This window comes from Lonchura striata, chromosome 12 (genome assembly GCF_050655825.1).
Source record: "Lonchura striata isolate lonStrDom1 chromosome 12, ASM5065582v1, whole genome shotgun sequence".
In the NCBI taxonomy this organism is placed as follows: domain Eukaryota; kingdom Metazoa; phylum Chordata; class Aves; order Passeriformes; family Estrildidae; genus Lonchura; species Lonchura striata.
This window is the reverse complement of record NC_140714.1, coordinates 17694255-17721489: the sequence shown is the minus strand read 5'-3', so window position 1 is coordinate 17721489 and position 27235 is coordinate 17694255. Positions and strand designations below refer to the sequence as shown.

Genomic DNA, 27235 nt, shown 5'->3' with positions numbered 1-27235 from the left:
GCTCTGTCCCTGCCTGCCTGCCTGGCTGATGGGCAGGGCTGGAGGCCTTGGAGAGCAGGGGCCATTGTGGGCACGGGTGTCCCAAGAGCTGCCCCCTGGCCCAGCTGGGCCCCACTTGGGGAGGAAGGAGGCTCCCAGCCGCGGCATGGCTGAGCAGCTCCTGCCTCCCCCTGCCTCTGCTCTGGGCCCCACACAACGCCTGCCACAGGAGCCCCTGGGCCCGGCTCTGGGAGGGCGGCTTTGCCCTCAGCTGCCTCCCTGGCACCAGGGCCCTCCTGCTTGCTGTCACTCATGGCAGCCGTCAGCGGTGAGTCCCTGTCCAGAAAGGTCACAGTCTCCTCCAGGTGCTGGTTCTCTCTCTGTCTGGGAGACAGAAGAGTGTGGGGAGTTTGCAGAACAGGCCCAGAGCCACAAGGGCACTACTCCCTGCTGAGCCCTGCGTGAGCCCTGCTCCTGTCCGCCTTCTCCTCCGGTCAGTAGCAGAGGTCTTCATCATACATTCATTGGATGTGATCCGAACCAAAGAGTAAGTTCAATTTCCTGAAGAGTAATATCAGGTACTTCACTCCTCTAAGTTTAATTTATAGCAGAAATAAAATATATATCGTTAATTCATGGTTACTTTTACACTATACATAGAGCTTCCACTTTAATATTTGTGGAAAGCCAAGAAGCCAATATTATAATATGTTTGTCTAACAGATGGCTAAAGGATCAGCATGAATTTGCAGAATTACTTCTTTTATTAAGTGCTTACTACAGAACAGTGATAGAATGGAAGATTTCTTTTACTGACTCATGGCTAAGTACTCAGCTTCCTTTATGTGGAGAATTTGAGGGATAGCTGTACCAAATCCAATCCCATTATTAAATTCATGGCACTAGACAAAGGAATACCTGACTGCTTTTTAAGAGTTGAACATACTTGCAAAATAATGATGGCCAACCCTTTCTAATGTCAAAACACTGAGTAGGTTTTTTCACTGTCATGTTTCCTCTGATATAGTTGAGATTAATGTGAAGATTAAGATTCAGTATGTTTTCTTTAGTTTTCTTTTATCTTTTGGCACACCATTTTCCTTTCAACTCTATGGCTTCCCTCTGGTGTTTTAAATCAGGTGCAATATTTTGCTATTTCGTGGTGCCACTCCCTCGATCTACTGAAGAGGGCCAAGCAATGCCGGTCTGTCGGCAGGTCCCAGGCGTCGCTCCTGCCGGCGGCCCCGGGGCAGGAGCGGCCCCGGCAGTGCCATGGCAGGGCTTCCCTCAGGTGTCGGCACTGCCAGCCCGGCTCTGCCGGGGCGCTCCGGCAGTGCCACGGCAGGGCTTCCCTCAGGTGTCGGCACTGCCAGCCCGGCTCTGCCGGGGCGCTCCGGCAGTGCCATGGCAGGGCTTCCCTCAGGTGTCGGCACTGCCAGCCCGGCTCTGCCGGGGCGCTCCGGCAGTGCCACGGCGCACGGCAGCTCAGGCCCTGCAGCCTCGGCCAGCAGCAAGATCTGCGGGCTGGGACCCCACAGGTCCCATTCCTGACGAAGAAAGGATGTCCTGTAACGCTTGAGCTTTGCACACTTTCAAACCTGATCAACAAGAAGAGACATTTAACGTGTGCCGAACATGGCAGCCTGCAAGCTCGGAGTGATGGTCAGGTGTTAGAAAAGCAAAGTACTTGTTGCTAGATTGGTCTTTGAAGACTCAGGGCTGGGCACGTTTCACTGATCTCAGACCCAGAGGGAAGCTGACAAAGCTTGGGAAGAAGGACGCCCACTGATTGAGGACGCAAAGGATGCACAATTTAGGGGCCATAAGGACATCTGTTAGAACTGCCAAGATAAGGAAAACACTCCTAAAGTCAACTCAGCAAACATGCTGAAATCAGCTCCAGCTGGGTAAAAAAGTGTGCTGTTTGCAGGCAACAGGACTTTGGCACCCAAATTACCCTGGGCCTGGCCATGGGATGGTTCCGGTCGCCAGAACACACAAAAAGATGGCTCAGCGCAAGTGCTGGGCATTGTGCTTCAAGAACCCAGATGAAAAATCTGGTGAGGCTGTGCTGGATTCTCGTGTGCTATCTACCCCTTCTCTCTTCTTCTTCTCAACATATATTGTAAGCCTGACTAAAACACCCTAGTTCGAGCCATGCTCACTGCCTTATTCTCAAAACTTGCAGCTGACTTAGAGGTTTAGTACCTTACAGAGCAGGTTTGAGGCCCTGCAGCTGGAGGGACAGACAAGTGATGAAGTGGGCAAAAGTCCTTATGGAACAGAGGGAGCACCTAGGGTAAGACAGCCAACACCATGTGTCGTGGCCGCCTCTGTTCCGAAGGAAGGCAGGGTCCTTGCAGGCCCTTCCAAAAGCATCTCAAGGGAAGCTTGCCGTCTCGCCTGCCCTGTTTCCTTGACTTTATCTCAATCTTTCTCTCAAAGAAAGACAGTGTGAAATGCAAAGTTGTGTTTTGTGTCAGGTAAATAAATGTAACCTGTGTAATTGTAGTTGAGAAATGTGTGGAACACAGCCATGGGACAGTTATAAAGATGAGTTCTAATAAACAACTGAGAAAAGCATGGAAAAAGACTTGTGAACCAAATATCAATGATAAGTCTGTGGAATTCCTTAAAATCAGAGCGTTTTGGGCACATTGCAAAAGGCAGGCCTCAGAGACACCAGGATGGTGATTAGAGTTACGCAGTAGCTATAAGATTTGTCAGCAGAAAAATTATACAAGAAGTAGAAAGAAAGAACAAATAGAACAATAGTCTGTGTATTAACGCTTGGATAGAATAACTTCCTAAGTTGCAGGAAAGTATATCTGTTGAGATGTTAGGAAGGTCTAAGCTTAATAACGGAGCTCTGTGCTTTGTATCTTGAGGCTTACAAGCAAGTATTGTATTCAAAATAAGCAAGCATTGTTTTAACTAAAGGCACATGTGCTTGTAGTGATTGGATAGAACTACTGTCAATATGCTTTTGCTTTGTGTGACTGGTCAAAATGTTTATAAAGTAAGTTGTAACATTAAGTTCTTGGTCTGTTGCCTGGATGTGAGCTGCTGGCATCTTCCCATTGTCAAAACCATGTAATGAGACTGATGCTAAAAAATAAACAGCTCGAGACACATACCACAGCAGTCCCATCCTATTTCTGACTCGTATATAGCCCCCGGCCGGCGATAAATGCTGCTCCTCTCTGAGGACGGTGGTTAGACTAGTGGAATAAAAAAGAAGAAGATTGTGGACGACTCCGTCGCCAGAGGCCGAGGTTGTTAATAGGAAGAATGGTTCATCCCCTTCGTTGTCTGTAGCTGATATCCTTGTAAGTACTAAGCAGCAAATTTAGGGGCTCCTGGGCAATTTATCTAAAACAGAATGGAACGTCTTTTACCGGCTTGAGACAATTTTACAGAATAAAGGTTGTTCAGATATCTCAAAACATGAACTAAAAGACTTATTAATCTGGGTAAAGGTGAATACTCAAAATATAGACTTGAATTCTGCTTTTACCTGTGCTTTTTGGGACCAGATAAACTTGAAAATTTACCATCTGGTCTCTCTTAAAAAAGAAGAAACTTTGGTCAAACTAATGACTGTCTCCAGAGCTTTAATGGAAAGTTTCAAACCGAATGATCGTGGCAAAGACTTTCTTGAGCACTAAAACAGGACACCTCGTTCTGAAACTTTAATTCTGAGTGGTGCTGGGTCTTTGTCCTCCTCTGGGGGGGTGTTGGGTTTTGTTTGGGGTTCCTTCCCTTCTCCTGGCCTGTCCAGGCAGTGTGAACAACACCCCGAACCCCGGGAAGGCGGAATCCAATCAGCTTCCAGCTTCAGTCGTGTCCTCTGTTTCTTACGGAATTCCCTGCGTCACTGATGCTGTCACCGGGCGTCCTCCCATCCCTCCATGAAATCATCCACCCCTGGGACTCCCAGGAGAGCATTCGGGATTTTTGTTGTGCTCTGAGAATCTGGAGGGTCTGCGATCATGTTCTGGGGAGGCTGGGAGTCTAATGGGTCCGGGAGATGAGAGTTTGGGGAAGCTTTGCAAAACAGTGGCTGCTGTTTCTGTGCCTCGCTTCTCTTCCAAGCAGGCTGCGGCCGTGCCTCGTTCGGAAGTGTTGCAGGCAGGGCTTGCCTAGGGGGGCTCTGGATCCGCTCTGCCTGGCCAGGGGGCTGTGGGAGTCACCTCTGCCACAGTTTCCCCTTCCCAAGAGGTTACTCCCTCAGATCGGGCTCAGACGGACAGATTGCTTTACAGTTTGGACTCTTTTCCTGTTAATTCTTCCCCCATGCCCCTTCCAGGGTTTTTGCCACTTGTAACCCCTCAGCCTCCAGTTGTAGCTGGAGGGGGGCTTTGGATATGGCTCTGCCTGCGGGGGAGCGGGCAGGAGGGCGGACGGAGGTGACAGGCGGCAGCCAGGGGCTGGGCAGGGCAGGGATGGCTCTGTCCAGAGAGATGGATGGGGTGGAGGCGGGAGAGCTTAGGGAAGTTTCTGTGGAGATACAGACAGATCGTTTGGAAGCCTTGAAGGCTGTCTCATTTGCTGTTGGGGGGAAAAAAGCATGTCAAATTTGCAGTTCGGAACTGAGAGTTCTCCAGCTGCAGGCGGGGATATGGAGTGGAACTTGTAACAGTTCATTGCAAAGTGTCACAAATACAAATTAGAGATTTGCAGCTCGAGAGCAGCCCAATTTGTATGAATCTAAAAGGATCCAATTTAGTGAATTGAGACATGATGTAGCAGGCTCTGGCTTTTTTCTGGGAATGATACAACACATTCTGTGGCCGCTACCTCCAGCGGAGGGAGGGACGTTGGGAATGTGGAGCTCTCCTCCTCCACCCTTCCTGGCAGGGCTCCTGGGGGGGCTTGATGCTACCACGACACTACTGCCAAGAACTTGGAGCTTCTTGGCAGGGTTCCTGGGACAGCTGATTGTTGTAACAACACTACCTGTTCTTCTGGGTCAGACACAGGAGTGATGAGAGGGAAAAACAAAACAGGGTCTAAATCAGAGGTAAACCTTCCACTGCAACTATCTAATTGGTCTAATATTAGTCAAAATTTAGAAAAAAAATTCGACTCAAATAAACAACTCCTTGCCTTACCAGTAAGGTATGGTCGTAATGATGTAAACCCAGGATATGAAACTTTCTCACCATGATATAAAAGAACTCTGTCAGGCTTTGAAAGACAGTGGGTTCTCTTCTCCTTATTTTAACAATGTGTTGAAAAGTATATTTAATTTTTATGATTTAGGCCCTGCTGATTATTGAAACGTGGCTTCCTCGATCTTAACCAATTCACAATATCTCTTATGGGAATTACAATGAAAAAAACTTCTTAATAAGTTGGTTAAAAATATGAAAACTCTCCTTATTTGTCCTAGTTTAGGACAAATTTAAGGAAAACCCTCTGGGAGGAGCCCCCAGAAAACAAACCCACACGGCCCCTCCCCACCCACCTGGTTCAGGAAAAAATTTTCTCTGAGAGAAGGGGAAAAGAACCTATTTATTCAATGAACAAAGCACTCCCCAGCACCAAAAAAATTAACGAAACCAGAAGAAAACAAAACTCTTTCATGATTCTGAAGAGATGAATAAATCCAGAAAGTCTTTCCTGGGAGTGGTCGCCCGAGTCTGGACGCTGAGGATTGCTGTCCAGCACTGGGGATGCCTGCTGCAGATCACAAAATGCAGGCTTCCGGTGTTCCTTGGTGTTTCCCAGATCCCAGTCTGGAGCAGGTTGGATGGTATTCAGGAAGAGGAAAGGAAAAGAAACAGTCTAGGGAAAGAATTGGACTGCTTAGCTAAACTGATTAGGTAGCAAAGGCGAAAGCAGAAGCAAGCTGTTATGTTTTGACATTGGCACAATGCTAGTGCCCCCATGAAAATGTAATTTCTTAATTGAATGCTATGAAATAGAATTGAAAATACAGCAAAGCAGGCTTAAGGTTAATAACAGAAAAAAAAATTTATTAAGCTACTACTATAAAAGAAAGAAAGGAAAGAAAAAAAATATAAACACAGATCAAAATGAAAACTTTGCAAAGCATTCTTTTTCTTACTATTTAACTCTAACATATTACAGTGAGACACAATCTGGACTTTAATTAGGTTTCTACTTTCTAGACAATTGATATTTAGTTTCTTGAAGGAGACAGGAGTCTCTCTTGTGCTACAGATTTCTAAAGAAACACAGCTGCCACATCCTGTGCTTTTATGTTACCCATGGCACTGCCTGGAGAAAAAAAGTTTGCCATGGTGACCCTTCTCTTTTTTATGTACAGTGCTTTCACCACCAATGCATGGATGGACAGACTGCTTTTAGGATTTTTTCTTTTAAGGATGTCTTGTTAAGAGGGGAGAAAACAACAGTTTAGTTTTTTATTTTTTGGGACTACAGTCGCTCCCCCCCTTCCCATTTTCTCCGGGGGCTGAGGGTCTAAGAACAGAGATTTTTTTTTTTTTTTTTTTTTTCTTTGAGGACAGGGGGCACTACTACAAACTCCTTAATTTTTATTTTGTTCACTCCACTTTTGGTTTTTTTAGCTGAAGTAGGTTTCTTGACTTTGCTCTGGCATCTTTTTAAAATATAGTTTTTCTTGAAGGAGAAGATTGGTTTAGTTTGTGGTCAATATGGAAAAGACTAGCTAAAAGCTACTCTTTGTCCTTCTCTTATTTAGAATTTCTTTTTTCAACATCTCAGGGTCTAAGGTGCCTTTATTTTTCTTTTTTAAACTGAGGAGGGGGGGAAAAAAATTATAAAGCTTTCATTTTTTAAGGAAGGGTTAAAAGTCTGGACTCCCAGGATGGCTTGACGCCCAGACTCTGGTGGCTCCCATGCGACTGGGAACTTTGTGGCCCCCCCGCTCTTCCTTTCCCGCGGTGAACTGCTGATAAAACTGCTGTTGTCTCTTTCTTTCTCCCTTTTGGGAGAGAAACTCTGGGGAGGGGAACGGAGACATCTTAGATTTTTTTCACTTTTCTCTCTGCAGGAGGTCAGCCCGGTTCCAGTCCTTCCACCCTTAGGCCTACCTCAGTCAGGCCATGGGCCTTCCCCTTCCCTGCCCAGCCACGGGCTAGGCAGGGGAGAGGCTGCACTGCACGCTGACTGGAACTAAAGAGAGCCAGTTCTCCTGGGAATTTTGCTTTTAACCCCTCTGTGTTCTCAGAGGCGTGTCTACCTTCAATTGGTCAACATCTAAATTGACTTCTTTCTTCTGGAAATTTTTTTTTTCCATGTCAAACCACGACACAAGCAAGCAAGCAAGCAAGCAAAAGCAAGCCAGTCAGCACTAGCCTTTTCTAGACAGAAGACCATGAGGGGGAGGTGAACCCACGGCTGATAACAAGGCAAAACAAACCTTCACTTTCAGAGTCAGTTCTGAAAGCACAGAACATAATATCAAACATAAACAGAACACACAATTGGAGATACAAACACTGTAACGTCACCCTAGGACATTCCACCCCTTATCTCCATATCTTCAACATCACCTAAAAACTCCATCAAGTTAAAACTTGTATCTTTCACTTACTCATACCTTTAACACTTACACATTTCCTTCTATTTCACTTGCTCAAACCTTTGCCACTTCCACATTTCCTTCTTTCTCATGTCTGTGTGTTTTCATGTAAGACATTGGCAGTAACATCCAGCAGTGATATTTGCGCAATAGTTTCACCCCACAATCAGATCTCTCTGAGGTACACATCGTGTTGTTCCATCTCTTTGCATTATCCACCATGTACAACCTGGTCCCTGAGCAAAGACAATCCCACAAATGGGTTTGTCTGTATTCGAGGCAGAATTGATCCACACTGATTTCCCTAACAAACCTCTGACATGTGCCACTGGGACTTTATCTCCATCTACTATATTCAAGGGCTCAGACTGGGCACGACGTGCTCGATTGGTGGAACCTCGGCTGTTAACTAACCAGGTGGCCTTTGCTAAATGTTGCTCCCAATTTTTGAAAGATCCCCCACCCAATGCTTTTAAGGTGGTTTTTAACAGTCCATTGTACCTCTCCACTTTGCCTGCAGCTGGTGCATGGTAGGGGATGTGGCACACCCGCTCAATGCCATGTTCCCTAGCCCAGCTGTTGATAATGCTATTCTTGAAATGAGTCCCATTATCTGACTCAATCCTCTCAGGGGTGCTATGCCTCCAAAGGACCTGCTTTTCAAGGCCCAGGATGGTGTTACGGGCTGTAGCATGAGACACAGGGTAGGTTTCCAACCATCCAGTGGTGGCTTCTACCACGGTGAGCACGTAGCGCTTGCCTTGGTGTGTCTGAGGCAGTGTGATTTAGTCAATCTGCCAGGCCTGCCCATACTGGTACTTGGACCACCGCCCACCATACCACAGGGGCTTCACCCGCTTGGCCTATTTGATGGTAGCACACGTCTCACAGTCATGGATCACCTGAGAAATACTGTCCATGGTGAGATCCACCCCTCGGTCTCGTGCCCACTTAGAGGTGGCACCTCTATCCTGATGGCCTGAGGCATCATGGGCCCATCGTGCTAGGAACAACTCTCCCTTGTGTTCCCAATCGAGGTCTATCTTTGACATCCCTGTCTTTGCAGCCTGATCTACCTGCTGCTCTTCATTAGCTCTACTTCTGGGGACATGGGCATCTACATGGCGAACCTTCACAGGTAGCTTCTCTACCCGGGTAGCGGTATCTTTCCACTCTTCAGCAGCCCAAATTGGTTTTCCTCTATGCTGCAAGTTAACCTCTTTCCACCTCTCTAGCCACCCCCATAGAGCATTGGCTACCATCCATGAATCAGTGTAGAGGTAGAGCTTTGGCCACTTCTCCCTTTCTGCAATGTCTAGGGCCAGTTGAACGGCTTTGAGTTCAGCAAACTGGCTTGATCCACCTTCTCCTTCAGTGGCCTCTGCAACCCATCGTGTCGGACTCCATACAGTTGCTTTCCACTTCTGATTCATCCCTACAATGCAACAGGAACCGTCGGTGAAGAGAGCGTAGCGTGTTTCCTCTGCTGGCAGTTGGTTGTATGGTGGAGCTTCTTCAGCCCATGTCACTGGTTCTTCTTCTTCATCTGTGACACCAAAACTTTCACCTTCGGGCCAATTTGTAATTACTTCCAAAATCCCAGGGCGATTCAGTTTACCAATATGGGCGCGCTGCGTGATGAGAGCAATCCACTTGCTCCATGTAGCACTGGTGGCATGGTGGGTGGAGGGAACCTTTCCTCTGAACATCCACCCCAGCACCAGTAGTCGGGGTGCCAGGAGGATTTGTGCTTCTGTGCCAATCACCTCTGAGGCGGCCTGGACTCCCTTGGCCACTCAGGATTTCTCACACCTGCGTCTACTCCTGGGTCAGAGGTCTCATCGGCCCCTCTAGAAACCTCAGCCCTCATTCTAGAGAGACTGCAGACTGTATAGAGAAAGCTTACCAGATTAAACACCAGGAAGATGGTCTCTTTAACAGTCAGGGGAAACGGAGCATTCTCTAATAGGAAGGTAACAAATTCAGAGTAGAAGAAGGAAAGCAAAGGCTGAAAAGCCTCATCCCCTACTTCCCCTCTAACAAACTGGCTGCACAACCATAACCATGAACCATACATTCCAGAAACAGACTTCAGCACCTTTATAAACCCCCTGGAAGCCATTACACCCAAGCCCAGCCCAATGGATATTCTGATCAGTGCCCTGCTACTGCAAAACCTACGTATTACGGACAATATAAGAGCTATTCCTGGATAAAAAAAATAAACCTAGGGACCATAGAGGGATTAAGATCTCAAAAAACCCTAGGGTCCAGAGACACATGCAGGCCTTCACCCCAAGAGACACTATGAATTCAAACAACATAACCAGTAACTGCTCCATACCAACACAAAGTAATTGGAACAAAAATATGATTAATACAGGGTTTTTCCCACTCTCTCGAGCCACAATTTGGGCGCCAAAATATTTGTCCTAGTTTAGGCAAATTTGGGGAAAACCCTCTGGGAGGAGCCCCCAGAAAACAAACCCACACGGCCCCTCCCCACCCACTTGGTTCGGGGAAAAAATTTTCTCTGAGAGAAGTGGAAAAGAAGCTGTTTATTCAACAAACAAAGTACTCCCCAGCACCAAAAAAAAATAACAACTCCAGATGACAACAAAACTCTTTCACCACTCTGAAGAGATGAACAAATCCAGAAAGTCTTTCCTGACAGTGGTTGCCCAGGTCTGGACGCTGGGGATTGCCCTCCAGCACTGGGGATGGCTGCTGCAGATCACAAAATGCAGGCTTCCGGTGTTTCTTGGTGTTTCCCAGATCCCAGTCTGGAGCAGGCTAGATGGTATTCAGGAAGAGGAAAGGAAAAGAAACAGTCCAGGGAAAGAATTGGACTGCTTTGCTAAACTGACTAGGAAGCAAAGGCAAAAGCAGAAGCAAGCAAAGCAAGCAAGCCAAGCAAGCAAGCGAGCAAAAGCAAGCCAGCCAGCACTAGCCTTTTCTAGACAGCAGACCATGGGGGGAGGTGAACCCACGGCTGATAACAAGGCAAAACAAAACTTCACTTTCAGAGTCAGTTCTGAAAGCACAGAACATAATATCAAATCATAAACAGAACACACGATTGGAGATACAAACACCATAACGTCACCCCAAGACATTATGGGAACATAGATATTGCCCAACTAGCAGGTGATCCACCTTTCCATAGACCAGAAAATCAGGCAGCGGAATTGCCTCAGCCTGTGCTCACCGATATTAAAGATGCTGCTAGAAAAGCTTTGTTTTCAGTTGAGCCAGCTGGTACCCATGTAAATGCTTATACTACTATCAGACAAGGTCAATTGGAACCTTTTGGCTCTTCCTTAGATAGATTAACCCAAGCTGTTGAAGAACAATGTCCAGATGAACAAGCTCATTCCTGTTTTATCCAAAACCTTGCTTTTGTCTCATTCTAAGAAGAATGTAGAAAAATTATTTTGACTTTACCTGATCAGCCTCCAACTGTAACACAGATGCTAACAGCTTGCAGTAAACTCACTTCTCCACAACATCTTGCTAATGTGCAAGTTAATGCTCTTGGAAAGCAAATTACAGAATCTCAAGAAAAGTTAGGAAAAACATTGGGAGATAATTTGGCTAGAGCTTTTGGAGAAAATTTGCGACAACAAATGGAAAAGCTCGAAAAGGTCCTGGAAAAGCAAACAAAAAAATTTTTGAAAAATCTGTTGGTACTGTACAGTTGGACTCTGATAAAAAGACTTGTTGTTTTGCTTGTGGGACTTGCTAGTGTTGTTACTGAAATCCAAAATGCTGGACTTGAAATTTCTATAACCAAAATTCAAGAAATTTCACCCTGGAAGTATCTGGGATGGAAGATGACTGAAAAAACAATTACACCTCAAAGGATACCGCTCCAGATCAGTGTCAACAATCTACAAGATTTACAACAACTTCGAGGAGAAATCAATTGGGTTAAACCTGTTTTGGGAATTACCAATGATGAACTGGGTCCGCTTTCTGATTTGCTGAGAGGAAGTTGTGACATCAACTCTCCTTGAACTCTTAACTCGTGCAGAAGCTCGTGCAGCTCTTGACAAGGTCATGGAAGCTCTCCAAAGATGACAAGCTCATCGCTGTGTTCCAGAAAAGCCTTTCCTTTTTGCCATTTTGGGAGAAAAAATGCAACTTTGTCGTCTCATTTTCCAATGGGATCCTTCTTAGAGAGATCCTTTGTTGATAATAGAATGGATTTTTTTCTGCCCTACAGGTGTCCTAAGACTATTTTTACAGTTTTAGAGATGATAGCACAAATTGTAATTAAGGCCAGAACAAGATTGTTAACTTTAGCAGGTCAAGAATTTGCAGTTATCTATTTACTACTGAAAAGAGATTATCTTGATTGGGCAATGCAAAATTCTGATGATTTACAATATGCATTATTAAATTTCCCAGGTATATGTTCTGTTCATTACCCAGCTCACAAATTATTACAACCAAAATTGAGTTTTAGAGAAAAACCTATATTAAGTGAAGAACCATTAGATGCAATAACTCTCTTCACTGATGGATCAGGCAAAAGTCACAAATCGGTAATAACTTGGTTGAACCAAACAACTAAAGCTTGGGAATCAGATGTCCAAATAGAATTATCTGCTCAGGTTGTTGATCTTGCTGCTGTGGTTTGGGCTTTTCAGCTCTTTCCACAACCTTTTAATTTAATTACAGATTCTGCTTATGCTGCTAATGTGGTTAAAAGAATAGAAGGATCAGTTTTAAAGGATGTTTGTAATGATATATCATTGGCTTTCATGTCTTTACACAACTTTGCAATATAGAACTAATCCATATTTTGTTTCTCATATTAGGGCTCATTCTTCACTTCCTGGATTTCTAGTGGAAGGAGACGCGAGAGCTGACAAATTGACAATGGTTATTTCAAACTCTCTACCAAACATTTTTCAGCAAGCGAAATTGAGTCATGCCTTTTATCACCAAAACGCTCAAGCACTTGTGCCGATGTTTCAAATTTCCAAGAGTCAGGCTAAGGCTATCATTAGTGCTTGTCCTGACTGTCAGCTTGTGCAGCCTCCTGTTTCAACAGGAGCGGTCAGCCCGCGAGGCTTGCAAAGCCTGCAGTTATGGCAAACAGATATCACTAAATGTCCTTCTTTTGCTAAATTTAAAAATATTTGTGTTTCAATGGACACTTTCTCTGGTGCAGTTTTTGCTTCTCTTCACACAGGTGAAACAGGTAATCATGCCTGTCACCATTTTTTGCAAGCTTTTGCTTTGTTGGGTGTGCCCCAAGAAGTAAAAACCGACAATGGTCCCTCATATATATCTCAAAAACTTGCCACGTTTTTAAAAGATTGGGGTGTTGCTACATCTTTGCTATTCCTCATTCTCCCACAGGTCAAGCGATTGTTGAGAGAGCACATCAGACATTAAAATGCATACTTGATCAACAGAGGGGGGAAATGGAGGCTACACCACAGATGAGGTTGAACAAAGCTTTATATGTTTTTAATTTCTTAAACATCTCTGTAGCAGAACCCGATCCACCAATTTTTAGGCATTTTTCAAATAACACACATGCAAAATTGAAAGAAAATCCCCTTGTTTTGATTAGAAACCCTGAAACAGGACAAATTGAAGGTCCTTTCTGATTAATCACTTGGGGCAAAGGGTATGCTTCTGTCTCTACAGGTGCAGGAATTAAGTGGGTCCCTGTGAAAAACGTCAAACCATATCACTCCCAAGAACGTGTTGACGAGTCCAAGACCGTAGAAGCAAGTACGCAGACGTGAGCCAAACAGAGAGATCGCGGGTCATGTCTGGCATTCCTTGTTCATCGGTGGAACCTACAATCTTCTGATTTTTATGCTCTTTATAGATGTGTTAATTGTTGGTTTCGTAGAGTTCTTTTTGGCAAAAACAGGGATTTTTGTTTCTTATGTTATAGATCCTCTCTATGGGATTTTCAAAGGTGAAATTTTATTTTAAGGTCAAAAGCAACATTTCTGAATTGGTATATATGGGTGGAATTTTTGCCAATAATTAGCTCATGAAAAAGGATGGAGCAAAATCAAATGATATGCTGGTATTGGTTGGGTTTAATTGCTTTTTGCTGTGCAGATTTGCCTGTGCAACAACCAAAACCTAATGTTGGGTGACCTTAGCCAAGGCAGCAGGCTCAGATACCATATGCTTGTCTAATTCAGAACCAGAAAAGCCTTTCTCAACCTGCCTAGTCGGTGTGCCAGTAAACAATTTGCCCTTGGTCAAAAAACAATTCAATAGAGGTGAAATTGACAGTGCGGGCGATCCTGTATTAAATTTGAGTATTTGGGCCAAAGAACTTCCCAAGGCAGTATCTGTACCCCAAGAATTAGTAATCCTTGGTTCTTTAACAATGGATTTTTGCATTATGTTTACAGCTAATGATTGGCGAGAAGGTGATCCTCCAAAGTACAATGTTACTCCCCATTATTCTGCATACGGGAATTCGAGTTTTTGGTGCAATTATTCAGACAACTGGGATGTGTTTTCCAAGGAGGACCAATATCCACGACAATTGCCAAAAGGATATTGGTTCATTTGTGGAGATAGGGCTTGGCAGGGCATTCCATCACGCCTTGAAAGTGGCCCTTGTAGCATTGGAATGCTCACTGTCATAGCACCTACAGCTAAAGCAGTCATTAAGAAGAAGAACAGGGGGACAAGATCTGCTAGTTACTATGATGAGGAGTGTAAGAGTGATTTCACGCCTTGAAATGCTGGGAAAAGGGTTTCAGCAGGCTTGTTTTTACCCCAACTGGCTTCAGCAGTGGCATTGAAACAACTAGGTCAGGTTGGATGTTGGCTGAGTAAACAAACTAATGCCACATCCACTGCCATCAGTGATATGCTGACGGATGTTAACAGCGTTAGACATGCCACTCTTCAAAATAGAGCAGCAATTGATTTTCTTTTACCGGCACATGGACATGGTTGTGAGGAATTTGAAGGATTGTGTTGTATGAATCTGTCAGATTATTCTCAATCCATACACAAAAGCATACAAAAGCTGAAGGATATGACAGCTCAAATTAAAGAAGATGGTGGATCATGGTTAGATAACTTGTTCCAAGAATGGAGTTTTGCACCTTGGCTAAAGAATCTTTGTAAAATACGTTTATGTGTGTTAGGCATTTTAGTTACGATACTAGTAGTAATACCTTGCATACTTCGGTGTGTACAACACATGATGGGCAAAGCTATCAAACAAGTTTTTATCATTCAGGAAAGAGAGGTAGGAAATGCATTCACAGAGAGTTCTCAAACTCTTACAGAGTTAGTGGATGAAGGTATAGAGATGGACAAAGATTTAGAACTAAGACCTTGGAATCGGCAAGACAATTTTGAACAATGACTTGTAATTGCTATCAAATATGACTTATGTGCTTTGAACTGATTGGACCTTCACAGCAATAAATTTGTTGTGTTGTAATATAGCTATGCTTAATGCAAACAAAAATGGTGCTTTAAGCAAGTAATAAGCAGAGATATTATAGGAAAGCTATGAATGCAAGGTAGTTAATAAACGACAAGATTATGACAGTTTCTTTCAGTTGAAAGAAGAGGGGGAATTGTGGGATTCCTTAAAATCAGAGCGTTTTGGGCACATTGCGAAAGGCAGGCCTCAGATACACCAGGATGGTGATTAGAGCTACGCAGTAGCTATAAGATTTGTCAGCAGAAAAATTATACAAGAAGTAGAAAGAAAGGACAAAGAGAATAATAGTCTGTGTATTAACGCTTGGGTAGAATAACTTCCTAAGTTGCAGAAAAGTATATCTGATGAGATATTAGGAAGGTCTAAGCTTAATAATGGAGCTCTGTGCATTGTATCTTGAGGCTTACAAGCAAGTATTGTATTCAATATAAGCAAGCATTATTTTAACTAAAGGTACGTGTGCTTGTAGTGATTGGATAGAACTACTGTCAATATGCTTTTGCTTTGTGTGACTGCTCAAAGTGTTTATAAAGTAAGTTGTAACATTAAGTTCTTGGTCTGTTGCCTGGATGTGAGCTGCTGGCATCTTCCCATTGTCATAACCCTGTAATGAGACTGATGCTAAAAAATAAACAGCTTGAGACGCATACCACAGCAGTCCAATCCAGTTAGTGACTTGGATGTAGCCCCCAGCCAGCGATAAAGAACCTTTGAAAAACTGGCTAGGACAGCACAGCATTTTAGGAACATCCTCGGGAGCCATCATGAGCCATCTCCTTGCTGAAGATAGGTGCTGTTTTTAACCAGCATTTGATTACAGCAGGTCTGTTGGCATCCATTGTGTGTAATCTAAAAATAGCTTGTTCAGCTAGGGAGTGAGGACATGCTCCCTACAGGTCCAGGGAGCCACAGGCTATGGCTTTGCTATGTTCAGAAAGCATCTCTCTGCTTAGTTTTAATCCAGCTGGACTGAGTACAACTATACCCCAGTAGAAACAGAGTTTAGAGTGGGTTCACAAACTGAGCAAGTGTCCCAGCTTCCCAAGAGGTTTCTAAATCATGAAGCAGTCAAATCTGGCCCTAGCCTGGATGCTATATTCAGTTCACTTTGCCTTTGCCTTTGTGATGTGACCGAGGAGTGAGAATACTCTTCAAACCAGAGTTACAGAATTCCGTTCTATTGGTAACCTGTTTGTACATGCTCTTATTTATTATATACTTCTCAAGTATTGTTGCAATTCCCCAAAAAAGCACATCCTGTAATTTCCATGTGTAAGTGACTCCTGTGATGAAGGACTTGTGACTTCTTGGACAATTACTGTTTGTAATTGCAGAAGAAATCTCCTATTCACCCCAAATAAATAGAGTTTTACTGCTATTTAAGCCAAACTTTTTGCTGAACATTCCACATTAATGCTGGTTTTGAAGATAATACCTAAAGCTGCTAGGGTTGTTTTATTGATGGACCTGAATTAATGCAACATCCTTATTAACTCAGTCTTTTTAATTATACATTTGGGAATTTTCTCCGTAGCTTGGCCTGCTATTTGGGATCATTCACTTTACTTCCCCTTTTTATGATGCAAGTGTATTAATGAATCCCATGGGTCCTTCAGGATTTGCTCCAGCATATCAGTTGTCAGGACATTAAAGTTGATAATTTTATTAAGTGTCTGGGGTTTGTTCCAAATTCATCACTGCTTTGCATTAGAGTAGGAGCTGAAGAGGTAGGATGTTAGCTTTTCCATTTCATAACTTAAAGCAGCAGGTATTTTTGCAGCACTTTTCCCCTAGGCTAGGGCGCACCTTTCCAATACAAAGAGTTACCCCTGGGACAGGTGAGACTTTTAGACACTCAGGTACACTTTTGTCTGTGTTGATTTTAATACATGGTTGCCACACAAAGGGAAAATTTTCCTTTTTCTTATTTAAAAATCAAGACTAATCCCCTGTAAAGATATTTTAGTCGTAAACCCAAGGCTTGTTTTCTTTGAGGAGGGACTTTAATTTCCTTTCTGCCTTCAGTTTAGTACCTTTTGAAATTGCCTCACCTTTGTTTCCCTGCTTTCCTTCTTACAGTGATGACGCACCTGAAAGGGATTTTTATTGGACAATACCCCAGCAGGGTTTGAACCATGATCTGTTGCTTTGGAAGCCAGAAGTTATAGAGGCCAAGTTTGCTAGGCTTAGCATGAAACATTTGTGGACTACAATTTTCCTCCCGCACACAGCTCAATTTGAGAGATTTTTAGGATCTCGGGCAAACTTGTTACTGTTGTGAGCTTGAGGGGGGATGGCCATCAGGGATAGTAATTGGGGACAGCTTGCCATGCTGTGCTTCAGCCTGTTGTAAGAGGGAGCAGGGCTTACTCCGTGGGGCGGGAGCAGGCAGAGTTTGTGCAGCAACAGCTCTCCCGGCCAATTGCAGAGATGCTCGGTGCAGTGGAAGCATTTGTGGCGCTTCCCCTGCTTTTATTTTTAATATGCTCTTCCCTCCGTCCTGCATCAGGTGATGTCCTGAAGCTTTCGCTCTGGTTTGTGCAGTAGAACTTGGTTAAACCAAACATGTGCTGTTCAGTCATTTAGTTGTGACCTGTATGTGCCAGGAGAAGGTTCTGTATTTTGTTTCCTTTGCCTTTCTGAAATACCGTGCCGCAGTGTCAGCTCTGCAGTGCAGCTGAGCGAAACGTCTGAATTTCCATGCACACTATTTTCAAGAAGACTTAGGAGACACTGAAGAAATCTCATTGGCATTTACTGCAGTTTGCCAACATCCATTTTGATTAATGAGGCTGGAGTAGAGGGGGAGCGGAGAGCTGGAGAGCTGCATCAAATGGTACCGAGCTGCGGCTGCACAATCAGAAGTGGCTAATGCTGGTGTCAGTGAGGATGCTGGGCTTGGAGTGAGGATCCTGCAAGGCAGCCTGGCACCCTAAAGAATTGGGAAGAGGTTGAGGAGTGAATGCAAATCACAAAAACTGAGGACCAGAACTCTGGTCCCACCTTCCGGGTATCTAAAACAGCTGGAGGCACTGGATAATGCTATGATGGAACAAAGGGATCTCTAAATTTCCCCTCTATTACTGTATGTTTTGGAACAGACAAAAAGGCAGAAAAAAAATTGTTTAAATTCAATTCTCATTTTCTAAGGAAACTGTTAATTGTTCACCCCTCCTTCCATCTCCGGCCTAACTCTCAATTTCATTTGACAGGGTGCAGGCAGTGTCTGCTGTGATGACAGAACCCAATATCCAGTACCAGCAGCTGAGTTCCAGGTAAGACACACGTAGTGTCTCTTTCAAGAGAGGTTCTTAAATTCACAACCCTTTGTGCTGCTCAGTACCTTGAGCTGCTGTGTCTGACAAATGCCTGAATTTAGCTTCATGGTATTTCATACCCTACAGTCTTCTTTGTGTCTGTATTTCTGTAAAAATGGGTGTGCAAATGTTGTATTTACCATTCATTCCTAGGAATAGAATATTTGTATCAAGAGAATAAAACACACATCATTTTTGGAAGGCTACAATACTTGTGTTGTCATGTCTTGAATCACCAATGATTCTAGATAAAAATAATTCATATTTCATTGTGCTCAGTGGTAAGACAACTAGCGTGGTCTAATAATGTAAAGTGCTCGCAACTAGAAGTTCTCTACACATCTTTAAAAATCCACCCCCAAAAGAACAAAACAAACCCCAAGAAACTCTAGCCCCCAAAGCCATAAGGGGCCTAATTTTGGTTTATTTCTGAGTGCACCCTAAGGACACTCCCCACTGCAAGCTGCTGAACACGGAGTTCTTTTGCAAGCCAGAGCACTTATACCCATGCTTAGATGTTCCAAAGTTTATGTGTGTGGGAGCTGTGCCCTTGGGTCAGATGCCAACAAACTGCACAGTACCTGAAAACCTAATTCAAGTGTCTGCAACCTTCTCCCTGCTGGAATCTCCCCAGGAAGGCATTTTTAATTTTTGCCACTCCTGATGCAGTACCTGTTCTACAGTAATTTTGACAAATATGTTCACTTCTACCTGACATCCAGGCTGCAAGATCCTATTTTAGTTCCTCTGTGTCTAATAGAGACTGTTCGCTTGGGTTTGCATGTGTCACTTTAAGTAATGGCAGAGAAAACATCACAGCTTTTTAAATTCCTTCTCTTAGCTTGGCTCTCATCCGTGCTGTTAATGCAGGTAAATGAAGTGCAGTCACAGTGGGGCGAAAGGACATAGGAAGCAGGGAAGCCATTGATTTCAACATCTTCTTCACAAGCTTCTCACATGAAGTTGTTTCCTCTAGGAAATTCTAGTCAAAGATGTACATGTGCAGTCTCATGTTTTTCCTAGAAAAAGCTTCAATTGGAAGGAAAAAAACCCCAACATCTACAGCCTTTCCAAGAGAGATGATCTAAGCGAAAACAAAGCTGAATTTGACGTGCTGTAGTTTCTCAGAGGCAGCTGTAAGGTTTGATTTTTTTTTTTTCACTTAAAAGCATGTTTTCTGCCTTAGAGCCACATAGATTTTTATTTTATCTCCTTCTGCTTACACTCCTCTTATCATCCATGTGATTTGCAATACTTACTTTGCATAGGCAGAGTGACTGATAAATGATGATCCATTTATGTCTCAGTGGAGGTTATTGTGGATGCTTGGATGCTGCCATGTTCTTTGATTTAACTGGGAACATAGCCAGGTTCTGAGTATGCATGGTATGTGTTTTGTACTAAAAAGAAGATGAGGGAGATAAAAGCATAAAAACAAGTGGTGCGGTCACTGTTTTAAATTCTAAAAGAATAGTAAGTCTTGGGGTTAACTTGGCAGTTAACTTTTTTTTTCCTGATTTCAGGCTACAGCTGTTGGAGTTAGTGGGGGGAAATGTGTTGTCATATGGAATAGCTTGACAAAAACCAGTCTTCCAGTCTTCATGGTGTGAAAGTAATGGTGGGTAGTGAAAAGAACTGCCTGTTGGATTACTCAATCTGTTGGCACCTACCAAAGGTGTCAGCATTTTACACAAAGAAAAAAGATAGACAATAACTGAAACAAAAGGCTTCTAGGATTCTCTATAGTAACAAGTGCATGTCTGTTTATAAAACCTTATTTGAGTTCTGGGGGATAAAGTACTTTTTACAAAACATTTCTTTTGTATCGCAGTAGTGCTTTAAACTTAATTTTAAAAACAATGCTTTTATATAGTAAAGGAGATGCTTTACTGCATGTATTGAAGCAATATCTAAAGCTCCTAAATTTGTTAGAAATGTAATTTAACAATAAATTTCCTACCTCCCAGTCTGGAAAAGACAAACTGTATGACCACAGAGAGTGGAAAGAGCAGCTCCTCTTCCTGACAAATTCAGGGTGGGATTGCCCCTTCTGTATTTGCACTCCCAGGCTCCCTTCAAGGGTGGGATCTGCTTAAGTCCAGTCCCATAGAGTAGAGAAAATGATTCATTCTTGAAAACTCCACTATTGCTTTGATAGTCTGTTTTAAAGGTCTGTTTTACTTTTTTCCTTCTGGTAGATAATGAATTTAAACTGTAGCAGAGAGCTCTGAAGGAATTGTTTCCTGTATCTGATTTCTGAAACTGTACAAGTCTCTGTATTTGCTCGGGTCCTGCTGATCTTCTCCACTGTGATGAATCTACACAGGACTCTTTCAAGCTTGCCATGCTGGTGTGGCAGCCTTTGCACCTTGGCAGAACCTGCCAACTGATGCTGGCAGGTAGCACTTGATCTACCTTGCACTTGAATTGACAAATACTTCAGTTTTCTTTGGTTTGGTGTTTGGTTTTGGTTGTTTATTTTTTTAATTTTAGATTTTGCAGCTTTATCATTTTACAGAACAATGACATTTAATTTTCTAGATACAAAACCAATTGTGATAAAGTCACACTGTAAAATCTTTTGTCTTGGGAGAGAAGCAAATATAAAGTGGCAAAGTATACTGGCTTTAAAAAGCTTTTCTTCCTATTCTTGGAAAGCAATTGGACTTCTTTCCATCTCCCCTGAACTTCCTGTTCTTCATCAGTGTCCTGGTTTGTAAGATAAGCTTGTATTCTATTTGCCATCTGTTGGAGGTTGGGCAGGTTTGTTATCTCTTCCAAGAACAATGGTTGGTTCCGAAGAGGTAATCGTTTGTTAACGGGCCATTGACTGGCTCACTGCAGGCCAGGTAACGTAACACCATCCCATTGTGAGATGCTCCACCCAGAGGGGGAAGCCAAGCACTCTTTTATTGTATAAAGGGGTACCTTTTGGGAGACAGAGCAGCTCTCTCTCTCTTTGCAGGATTCCCAGAGAAGCAGCTCCTTTGGCGGGATTCCCAGAGAAACGGCCGGAGCGCGGTGAGGCGGCGGCGGTGGAGCTCGGAGGCAGCCCCGGCGCTGAGGAAGACCAGCCCAACTGCCACCAGATCTTCACAGAAAACTATACCTTTCTTAAGATCACCGCTTCAGCTGCAATTCATCAGCCACTGCAAGGGGAGCAGCTGTCATTTCAACCAGACTACTACTAACAACCCGACTCCTCAGGGTGTCAGATTGTGGACTTTATCACTAGTTTTATTTGTACCAATTGCATTTGCCTTTTTAAATTGTTATTTAGTTTCTCCTAGTAAAGAATTGTTACTCCCATTCCCATATCTTTGCCTGAGAGCTTTTTAATTTAAAAATCCTGGTAACTCAGAGGGAGGGGGTTTACCTTCTCCATTCCACAGGAGGCTTTTGCCCTCCTTCACAGACTCCTGTCTTGTCAAACCAAGACACAGTAACCTCCCAACAGATAATGGTTGTCCTTATATCCTTTCAAAATCTCCCCATCTCTATCATGGGCAGGAGGCTGGAATTCTTTTGTTCTGACCTCAGATAAAAAGTCTTGGGACATGACAGTGAGAAATACATAAGGCAATTGTTAGAGGAATGTTTTGGGGTCTAATAACTACACTGGGCACTGTTATTTTAAGCCTCTGAGTTGTAATAAACCAAACAACATGCAAAGGAAGAGCTGTCAAATGTGGAGACAAAACTGTCCTGAGGATGAGTGTGAGGGTGGTTAATGTCTGTCTCCTCCGGGCACTTCAGCTGACCATTGAAATGTGCTTTGTGTTTATACAGCGGTGTCACCATTGCTAATTTTCTTCCTTCACTGAGGATTCGGGCATGGCAATGCCCCTGTAACAAGGCAGTGCCTTCACTTTCATCCTGGTTTTCCCCAGAGAGGTCTTGAGGAAAATGTCAGTTCACCTGAAGCAGGTTTTGAATTTCTCCAGTGCAAGAGAATCCATGTGGATGCAACACTTTAGTCAGAGAAAGAGAAGCCAGATAAACTTTCCCAGGTGTTGCTGTGGGGAGTTTTGAGATGCCTGAGAGAAAGACTAAAAACAACCTTGCAGCTGGTGTTTTGAACGGCTGTTTTCTCATCAGATGTTTAGCAAAGAGTGTCTTGTGAATTCGTCAATGGTGCGAAGAGCTGCTGATTAAATGACTAATCAGGTCCACCTGTAATAGAACGGTGTATAAAATAATGGGTTTCTAATAAACTCGGAGTAACCTTCTGAAGAGACCTAGAGTCCATGTGTGGCCTCAGTTCCACTCCTGACTCAATGCACAATCTCTGTGTGACTGCCCCCTGCCAGGGGCAGGAGCAGAGATTTCCCTTGGCCGGGGCTGGAGCCCTGGAGTGGCAGTGCCTGAACAGCACCTTACTGCCAAAAGTACCAGCCTCGATGGCTGCCCCAGGGCGTGGCATTTGGCCCTGCACTTGCTGCAGGAGTCCCTTCCTGGGTTCCCTCCTGGCCAAACCTTCACACCCATCTCAGAACCTGGGCAGTTACCAAGGGGGCCGCCTCAAGTGGTTGCCAGGGACCTGAGGCCATGGCTGCCCCAATTGTGGATGCACGATGCTGATGTCAGAGTGGCCATTGTGACCCGTGCAAGCAAGGTCACAAAAGGGAAGGCTGGGCTCAGGCCGCGTGTCAGTGCGACCTGACAACGGGAGGAGAAGGCAGGGCAGGGACGCTGCTGCTCAGGGACCAGCGGAGCCCCACAGCTCGGGGCTCTGGCCTGTGCTGCAGGCTCCCCTGCCTCTCCCTGCCCAGAATCAGCGGAGGAACAGCCAGAGTGGACTGCGGTGTTCCTCGAGGCGACGACGGGAGGAGAAGGCGGACAGGAGCAGGGCTCACGCAGGGCTCAGCAGGGAGTAGTGCCCTTGTGGCTCTGGGCCTGTTCTGCAAACTCCCCACACTCTTCTGTCTCCCAGACAGAGAGAGAACCAGCACCTGGAGGAGACTGTGACCTTTCTGGACAGGGACTCACCGCTGACGGCTGCCATGTGCGACAGCAAGCAGGAGGGCCCTGGTGCCAGGGAGGCAGGTGAGGGCAAAGCCGCCCTCCCAGAGCCGGGCCCAGGGGCTCCTGTGGCAGGCGTTGTGTGGGGCCCAGAGCAGAGGCAGGGGGAGGCAGGAGCTGCTCAGCCATGCCGCGGCTGGGAGCCTCCTTCCTCCCCAAGTGGGGCCCAGCTGGGCCAGGGGGCAGCTCTTGGGACACCCGTGCCCACAATGGCCCCTGCTCTCCAAGGCCTCCAGCCCTGCCCATCAGCCAGGCAGGCAGGCAGGGACAGAGCAGCCCTTGGGGCCGATGCTGCTGCAGCCAAAGAGCCCCGCAGAGGTGCTCATGCCCGCTGCCATTGGCTCTGTGCCCTGCAGTGTGCATGCTGTGTCGCCGTGCAGAGGCTGATCCGGACATCTGCGGTGACAAACTGGAGAAGGGCGGACTCTGTGCCCACGTGTTCTGCCTGGTGAGTGGCTCCGGGAGCTCCATCCACCATTGCAATGGGCAGTTCCTGCCCCTCTCTCCTCATCTGCTCCTCCTCTCTGCTGCAGTTCTTTGCCACTCTACTTTTTCCTCAAGAGAACAAACATGTTGGACTCATGGGATTTCTTCCTAGAGATATCCAAATTGCAGTGTGGAGGTCGGCACAAAAGGTGAGGGCCTGACTCAAGCAGGGAGATTTTGCCAGGTGAGGTTTGCCAGAGCTTAGCCCAGACACTTGGAAGGAAAGGCCTGCCCTTCTGGCCGGCTGCGGGGCAAAGTCTGGCTCCCAGCAGCTGCACAGAGGCTCTGGCACAGGAGCCCCCCTCCTCCACCAGACGGCTCTGTGGGCTGAGACCCAGCAGCGGCCACATCCTGCGCCCTGCCCGGAGCGCTGGGGCTGCCTGGGGAGGCCCCGAGGCTGCTGCTGATGGGGCTGCTTGGCTCTTTCCAGCGCTGCTGTGTCTGTGGCCAGAGCGGGGCAACCATCATGTGCTGCAAGGAGGGCTGTGACAGATGGTTCCACCTGCCTTGTGCCAAGGAGGGTGGCTGCGTCAATGTATACATTACCCCATATAGGTAACTCCTCTCCCATTCTGGCCACCAATGAGAAATGGTCAAGCATTTCTCACTTTGCCCATCCATTTTCCTCCAGCTCCTTCTGCCCTGTGCACCGTGCAAAGCAGAACGTTGAGGCAACTCCAGAGCCAGGCACCGATTGTCTCATCTGCGTGGAGCCAGTGGAGGATAGAAAGACTTTCAGAACCCTGGTGTGCCCAGCGTGCAAAAGGGCCTGGTTCCACAGGGACTGCATCCAGGTAGGAGCCCTCCCCTCAGCCCCAGGGCAAAGCAGGTGCTCAGCAGCACCAGGGCCTTGCTCACCCTGCTTCTGTTTGCCCTGCAGGGACAGGCCATGTGCGCTGGTGCTTTATTCTTCCAATGCCCCCTGTGCAGAAACAAGAAGGAATTCACTGTGGAAATGTTCATCCTGGGGATCCGAATCCCCTTCAGGTTGGTGTCCTTCTGCCTGCCTCACAGGACAGGAGCTGCAAGGTCTGTGCTCTGCCAGGCCCTGCCCCACCAGTCCTGTCCCTGCCCTGTCCCGTGAGTCTGGGCTTCAGGTTCACGCATGCCTTGGAAAAGTACGGGAGGAAGAGCAGGGACAACCTGTACCTCTGTGAGGGGAGGGCAGCAGAAACTCATCAGCTTTTCCTTTCTCCATCAGACTGCCAACATGGGAGGACAACCATGCATACGCGGATCTAGGAGAGAGGCACAGCAGGTGCAATGCCAGGGATTGCCTTTACCCGGGAGGCAGGGAGGAGGCAGAGGAAGAGGGGTAAGTTGGGGAGCGGCACCTGAGGCTCTGCAGGGTAGCCGTGTCACTTCAAGGGCTCAAAGAGAAAAGAACTAGAAGAGCTTGGCCGGACAATCAATTTGTCCTCAGTGCCATAAACCCATTTGCTTCCCCAGGCCCTGGAAACTGCTCCTGTGCTCCTCCTGCGCTGCTGAGGGCACCCACAGGCGCTGCTCTGGCCTGAGAAACAGCGTACAGAGCTGGGAGTGTGACAGCTGTGCTGGTCTTGAAACGAGTATGAGGCAAAGCACCCGGTGTCCCTGGGCTGGGGACAGTGCCCAGGCTGGGCCTGGCAGAGCCCGTCTGCTCCTGAAGGGCTGGGGTTCTGCTCTGGCCAGGCTTGCCTTGGGCCTGGGTGGTCTTTGACATTCCTGCTTGTCCTTACAGCCTCCAGGGATGAGGCAGAGCCCAGTGGCCCCAGTCCGACCAGTCAGTCAGGACTGGAGCCTGCTCACGGCTCCACAGAATCTGAGGCCATCAGCCCCAGCTCCCATGGCCCGGTGCCATCGGGGCAGGATCCCCAGGCTTCATCCGCAGAGACCAGCAGCCGCAGCAGCCAGCAACGCACAGCACGGCAGCAGTCTCTGCCATCTCCCTCGCTGGACACCAGCAGCCCCAGCAGAACAAGGTCAATGTACAGCAGCACCCCTGAGCTTGAGGACAGGGGCCATTCCAGACATGCTGGGCCTGGCCGCAGGCGCACCCGCTCCCGCCAGCAAGGTCGGGCCTCAGATGGACCAGTCCGATCGAGGAGTCGCTGTGACATGTGCAGCATGACAAGACCAAGGACTGAGAGGCCCAGGCGTAGGGAGACACCTTCACAGGCATCCCCCAGATGCACCTGCTCCCACCAGCAAGATTGGGCCCTAAGTCCACTTCTCCAGTCGAGGACTCGCCGTGACAGCAGCCAAAGGACAGCACCAAGGACTGAGACGCCCAGGCAAAGAGAGACATCGCCAGGGACGTCCCGCAGACACAGCCGCTCCTGCCAGCAAGGTCAGGCCCTAAGTCCACCTGTCCGGTCCAGGAGTCGCCGTGACAGCAGCCACAGGACAGCACCAAAGACTGAGACACCCAGGCAAAGGGAGACATCGCCAGGGACGTCCCGCAGACACAGCCGCTCCCGCCAGCAAGGTCAGGCCCTAAGTCCACCTGTCCGGTCCAGGAGTCGCCGTGACAGCAGCCACAGGACAGCACCAAGGACTGAGACGCCCAGGCAAAGGGAGACATCGCCAGGGAGGTCCCCCATACACAGCCGCTCCCGCCAGCAAGGTCATGCCCTAAGTCCACCTGTCTGGTCCAGGAGTCGCCGTGACAGCAGCCACAGGACAGCACCAAGGACTGAGTGGCCCAGGGAAAGGGATACTCCGTCAGGAACGTCCCCCAGACGCAGCCGCTCCCGCCTGCAGCGCCGGGCCTCGGATCAACCTCTCCGGTCCAGGAGTCGCCAGGACAGGAGCAGGAGGAGAGCAGCAAGCGCTGAGAGGCCCAGGCGCACGGGAACGCTGTCAGAGAGTTCCCATAGGAGCAACCGCTCCCACCAGAGGCGTCGGGCCTCAACTGGGACCTCCAACAGCAGCACGTAGCTTCATGTTTTCTTTCTAGTCCATCTGTTTGCTGCCAAAAGTGAAGGTGAGAACAGTCAATACAGAGACCTTGAGATTTGAAGGTCAGTGAGAAAACCGTATTAGCTCTTGACATTTCTACTGGCAGGAAAGTCGTATTGTGCTAAAGCCCTTGATTTCTGTCTTACCATGTATTAAGTGAAAAGTCACTTAAATGATGTGGCTAAAGAAAAAGGACTTTTGTTCCGGCCTTTTGACTCCAAGCTGAGATGTTTCCCCACTGCTCACTCTTGAAAGTTAAACTCTCCTTTATGGGCTTGGATACGGTTAGGGAGACGTTCAGAGCAAGGTGGTTCCTTGGGAATCTGTATTTGGAAAGGATGTGCGTTGTTTTGCTATCCTTGAACAATCTAATTTCAGTAAAGCCAAAAGGAAGAAGAAAGAAGAGAGTGAGACACTGCCTCAAGTGTCTGAAGAAATCCATTACTATATTGCTGCTGATTTAAAAGACTTGTTTGGAGCTCCAAATAATAAACCAGAAAAGAT

General features: G+C 46.3%; 1 protein-coding gene and 1 pseudogene across 1 annotated transcript; both read left to right on the top strand.

Moving 5' to 3' along the window:
• The first annotated feature begins 22117 nt into the window (after nt 1-22117).
• LOC144247030 (E3 ubiquitin-protein ligase PHF7-like) lies at nt 22118-25397 on the top strand (annotated as a pseudogene).
• Nucleotides 25398-25586: 189 nt separating this feature from the next.
• Nucleotides 25587-27235, top strand: LOC146766276 (uncharacterized). The gene is made up of 2 exons (XM_085590751.1): nt 25587-25948; nt 26213-27235. Exons 1-2 carry the CDS (start codon nt 25757-25759, stop codon nt 26708-26710), a joined length of 690 nt encoding a protein of 229 aa, XP_085446877.1. The 5' UTR covers nt 25587-25756; the 3' UTR covers nt 26711-27235.

Excerpts from the sequence above, each read along its gene's own strand:
- LOC146766276 (XM_085590751.1), top strand. The coding sequence starts at position 25,757 with ATGTACAGCAGCACCCCTGAGCTTGAGGACAGGGGCCATTCCAGACAT. Across the intron at positions 25,949-26,212 it reads GTAGGGAGACACCTTCACAG|ACATCGCCAGGGACGTCCCG; the intron begins GCATCCCCCAGA and ends AGGCAAAGGGAG.